The sequence below is a fragment of the Priapulus caudatus genome, unplaced genomic scaffold (assembly GCF_000485595.1).
Source record: "Priapulus caudatus unplaced genomic scaffold, Priapulus_caudatus-5.0.1 Scaffold218, whole genome shotgun sequence".
NCBI classification, from domain to species: Eukaryota; Metazoa; Priapulida; class Priapulimorpha; order Priapulimorphida; family Priapulidae; genus Priapulus; species Priapulus caudatus.
In genome coordinates, this window is record NW_014577279.1 from 193,713 (window position 1) to 198,813 (window position 5,101).

The 5,101-nt window shown below is 40.7% G+C and overlaps 1 protein-coding gene across 3 annotated transcripts in view; it reads left to right on the forward strand.

The window, feature by feature from the left end:
- Positions 1-242: 242 nt before the first annotated feature.
- The window catches only part of LOC106807482 (ATP-binding cassette sub-family A member 2-like), a gene marked incomplete at its 5' end in the record, with an annotated part of 42,279 nt that continues 37,420 nt past the window's right edge, over positions 243-5,101 (forward strand). For all 3 annotated transcript variants that reach the window (XR_001393677.1, XM_014809813.1, XM_014809814.1), the window contains 4 exon segments: positions 243-433; positions 1,358-1,508; positions 1,883-2,087; positions 2,271-2,358. Coding sequence is in view for 2 of the 3 variants with exons in the window: in XM_014809813.1 (XP_014665299.1) it covers positions 243-433; positions 1,358-1,508; positions 1,883-2,087; positions 2,271-2,358 (635 nt within the window).

Sequence of the window (5,101 nt, forward strand, 5' to 3'; positions counted from 1 at the left end):
AACGAGGGAGGGGAGTGATGGCAGGGGAGAGAGGGAGAGGGAGAGAGAGAGAGAGAGAGAGAGAGAGAGAGAGAGAGAGAGAGAGAGAGAGAAAGATACAGAGAGAGAAAGTGAGAGAGGGGGGAGGGTGAAAAGAGGGAGGGAGAGGGAGTGCACAAAATTTCCAGCCCTGAGATTCAATCAAGTGAGATGATGCTACCGTCGGTGCTCGTTCACTTTCTAACGTCTTTCTTCGACTACAGGTGATGAAGATGATGGGCATGAGTAATGCGGTGCACTGGCTTGCCTGGGCTATCACATCATTTACACAGATGTCAATCACCATGGTGATACTGACGGTGATGCTGCGACTGGGCAACGTTCTTGCCTATAGTAACCCCGTGATCATATTCATGATGTTAGAGATATTCGGCCTCGCTACCATATCATTCTCGTATGTAATATACCTCTGTCGATTACACTTTTACTTTACGCCTCAGCATTACTTTGTTTCTTCGTTAGTGTTTCTAGTACACATTTTGTAGTAAGTGTTTCATTAAAGGGATACTAGACTCTAGGATTTTACTGCATACGACTGTACTTACTGTATAACAAATTGTCTATACCCACACGTACTTGTTACCAGATACCTAATTTAATTGTTATAATTAATTACACATCAACGCTACGAAATTTGAACGGCGCCATTGACACCCGCGACCGTGCTGCCACCCTGAAAAAGTTGCGCATTTCCCAATATATTTTGCACGTTACAGACCGAGGGCGAATCACAAAGGTGCAATTATATTTATACCCAAATGCTATTTAACCGAACGATGTTCGTTTTAGGACAAATTTATCCATAATATAACTGAAACTATATGTCGTTTATAAGATATTACAATCCTTTTGGTTTTAAATTAATAAATAAGAAACACCCTCGGTCTGTAGCCCTTGGCTGAAACGTCGTTTTGCGCAACTTTTCAGATTGTGCGCTTTGAGTGGCGCCACCGTCGTTGTAATCAAACTGTAGTCGTTAGTTTTAAAACATTAAAAAAATAATATTTGTAATGGTGATTGAACCATGAAACTTTTTATGTAGCGTAATTTTAACCTAAATTAACTGAAAATAACCTTAGAGCCTAGAGTAATGGATCCCTTTAAGGATTTGATGCAAACTACTTGTATTATGTGACTTGTAATTTAAAAATAAGTGCATTAAGGTTAAATGACCCCTATGATCACTACTGTGCTAATGTTTCTCAATTTTAGTATAAATTAAGGAATAAACATCAAATAATGAAAATTTGAGAGCGAGGGAGAGAAATGGATAGAGAGAGATCGTATGCAAATATAGTTCTGTGCTTTTGTCTTTCAGGTTTTTAATAAGCGTGCTATATTCGAAGGCTAAACTAGCAGCAGCTTGCGCTGGCATCATATACTTTCTGTCGTACGTTCCCTGCATGTACATCGCCATCAGAGAGGAATCGGCTCACATGAAAATGTCCACCACCGTTAAGCGCATTGCTGTAAGTGCGAGTGTAAAGCAGAGACCTGGACCGTCTTGACGGAATATATATCTGAAGCGCTACCCCACACGTAGAATCAACTATTTTATTATTCAATGCTATGCAATTCAAGTTATACTATTGGCAATAAACAGACAGGCGAGTTATGTGAGAAATGGAGACATATACGATCTTTACGTGGTGCATATTGGTTACCATTACCCCATGTAGGTTTGACTAGTAATTTTTCAATCCCAGAAAGGTATCATGTTAGCGATGAGCTTCTGTATCGGTGTTCATTCCTGTCATTTGAGTCAGTCATTTTTTCTAAAATCATATTTCTCCAAATTATTGCACTTCACATCAGTTGATCATACGCATTTCGGTCGTTTTAGTCTCTGATGTCAACGTCTGCATTTGGACTCGGTGCCAAGTACTTTGCGTTCTATGAGGAGGGAGGCAGTGGCGTGCAGTGGTCGAACTTCGATAAATCGCCCGTAGAAGACGACGATTTTACGCTGTATGAGGTGACGATTATGATGATCGTCGACACGGTGCTGTACATCGTGCTGATGTGGTACATAGAGAACATCCACCCAGGTAATTAAGCTTAGAAAACCATAATATCTAAACTATAGCAATTGTTAGCTATGTGGATTTCATGTATTGTGTAAACATTGTTAGGAACTAAAACCAGTTGTAACTTCTCTGGTTCTAATAACTAATTTATACAATAGTTGAAATAATTACATGTTCAATATTATATGTTTTAATGTTTTGCAGGCTCCTATGGACTACCAAAGCCATGGTATTTTCCATTAACAAAGTCTTACTGGCTCGGTGCATCTAAAACAGATCTGGAGTTTTGCAGGTGCGCATGATTCATGACTAGCCTGAACGTATCTGTTATGTAGAGATACATATTGCATCTACTGATAACTGTCTATACAATTGTGTAAATATGTTCATGCATCTACGTATTGACATTACCTAGTATATAATATATATAGTAGAAAAGTTCTTAGGTTGCACGATATTCAGTTATAGTTAAAAAAAGAGAGAATAATCCGACATTTAGTTTTACACAAGCGCTTTCATCCTTATATCTTCCTATAATTATATATATATATATATTCTACAGTAACACTCCTGCTACTACTACGTACCACCACTACACAGTAACACAAGGTTAGCGCACTGGTTTAAACAGAGCCGATTGATGGGGATTACATTTACCCACGACGGACGGGACTGGATGTGGTTCGGTAATGTACTTACACATAAAGCCATGACCTGGCCATATATAGAGAGTGGGAATCTTATTAGTTATCATAGAGAGTGAAGTGAATCTCTAAGCTGTCATATTGAATAGGGTTAAGCTACCTAGGGAGTGGGAGTGAAGGTAGCAGCTTCTATCAGCTATGATAGAGAGTGGAGTAAAGCTATCAGCTATGGTAGAGAGTGGAGTAAAGCTATCAGCTATGATAGAGAGTGGAGTAAAGCTATCAGCTATGATAGAGAGTGGAGTAAAGCTATCAGCTATGATAGAGAGTGGAGTAAAGCTATCAGCTATGATAGAGAGTGGAGTAAAGCTATCAGCTATGATAGAGAGTGGAGTAAAGCTATCAGCTATGATAGAGAGTGGAGTAAAGCTATCAGCTATGATAGAGAGTGGAGTAAAGCTATCAGCTAAGATAGAGAGTGGAGTAAAGCAATCAGCTATGATAGAGAGTGGGGGATCTTATATAGTTACTATAGAGAGTGGAGTGAATCTCTAAGCTGTCATAGTGAATCTAGGGTTAAGCTACCTAGAGAGTGAGAGTGAAGGTAGCAGCTTCTATCAGCTATGATAGAGACTGGAGTAAAGCTATCAGCTATATGATAGAGAGTGGAGTAAAGCTATCAGCTATGATAGAGAGTGGAGTAAAGCTATCAGCTATGATAGAGAGTGGGAGTCTTATTAGTTACTATAGAGAGTGGGAGTGAAGCTAGCATCTTCTATCAGCTACATCTATGGAGTGACGGCTACGTCAGACAAGGCAATGCCATGACGGCGAACGAAAGCCGTCGTTGGAGCAAACAACGTAAATTACTTCATTAACTCGTGTACGAGAAAATCCCGCGCTGTCATCCATCACACACACGCACCCACGCACGCATGCACGCGCACGCACGCACGCACGCACACACCCACACACACACGCACGTATGCACGCACGCACACACACATGCACTCACGCACTTGGGGTTTTGGTGTTGCTGGTGTTTACGTTTGTGTTAGAGTAGCCGCTGCGCTCACCAGATCTAGTGTGAATCAGCACCGTTTCAGGGATATTTGCAGATTATTCCATTTCATCAAACATACGTATTATATGTAAGGCAAGTCACTTATAAATACAATTTCTAATTATATATTCGTACTAGTAAGCTTGCTCTACTGCAAGTTATCACCCCAGATTATTTTAGCAACGGAGACCTCTACCCAAATAGGATTGTGCACAATCGTAGTGTTGACTGTCTTAATTTGAATCAACTTTGGTCGCCTCACATCTTAGATATAGCCTAGTTGACTTGTGAAGAATAATCCTTAAGGTTAGTACTAGTATTTCTCATGCCCGCTCGCCTAGGTTTAACGGAGTTATATGTACACGGTACAGTGTCAATGGACAGAAATGTATTCAGTCAACCAATTTGATGATATGTCGATTTCGTGCCTAGAACGCGGGATACGATTAGTCTAAAATAGATACTGCTAAGCCAATGATGGTAATTTTATATGAATTAATTTGCTCGCCTAACTTATCAGATTCTAACCAACGCGTTTACATAGATTATAGTAATCGTAACCTTGCTGCTGACACAAAAAATATAAACCGTGGTAACAGTAGATCAAACCTCAATCCACTCGAACAAGTCCGCATAGCGACAGCGCTCATCTAACGTCTACTGGCTGTGACTCTGTGGGGAGTTTGGGATTCTAGTAAACCCCTGTTAGTCCCAAATGTTCACAATACACGACCGAAATGTTGGAATCACAAGAGATTGGTTATCGAGAACTTCTCAAAAGATGTTCGTTGGATCTGTGAATAGTTTGCCACGAGATGGCGTGTACGTTATAGTGTCTTCAGATTAAAGATGGAAGCTCCCCATCATTCGTAGTAGCAACAACTATTTCAAGACAGAGATCTAGGTAACACCATCGCATTTACCTATGCATAGCCTACAGGCGCAAATTGGCAATAGGAGAGCTGCCAGCCCTGTAAGCCAATTATTCGCAGGTCAAAAACTGCCCCAACACATGCACCGCACTGCAGTGGCATACGTGTGACATGTAAACATACTGACAGTACAGAATACATAGGAATTATACGATTTAAGAATAACACCTTCTTAACCCAAAATTTAGCTTTTGAAAATTCAGCTGTGACATGTAGCCTCATACATGCAGGCATGTATACGATTCTAACTGAGCAAACACGGCAGTCAAATTCTTTCTAACCAGACAGTCACAAATCCATGTTTAACCTCCTTCTTGAAGGTAGGGGAGGGAGGTAGGGGATGGGTGGGAAAGGTGGAGGGGGTGGGGGAAAAGGGGGAAAAGGGGAGGTGAAGGA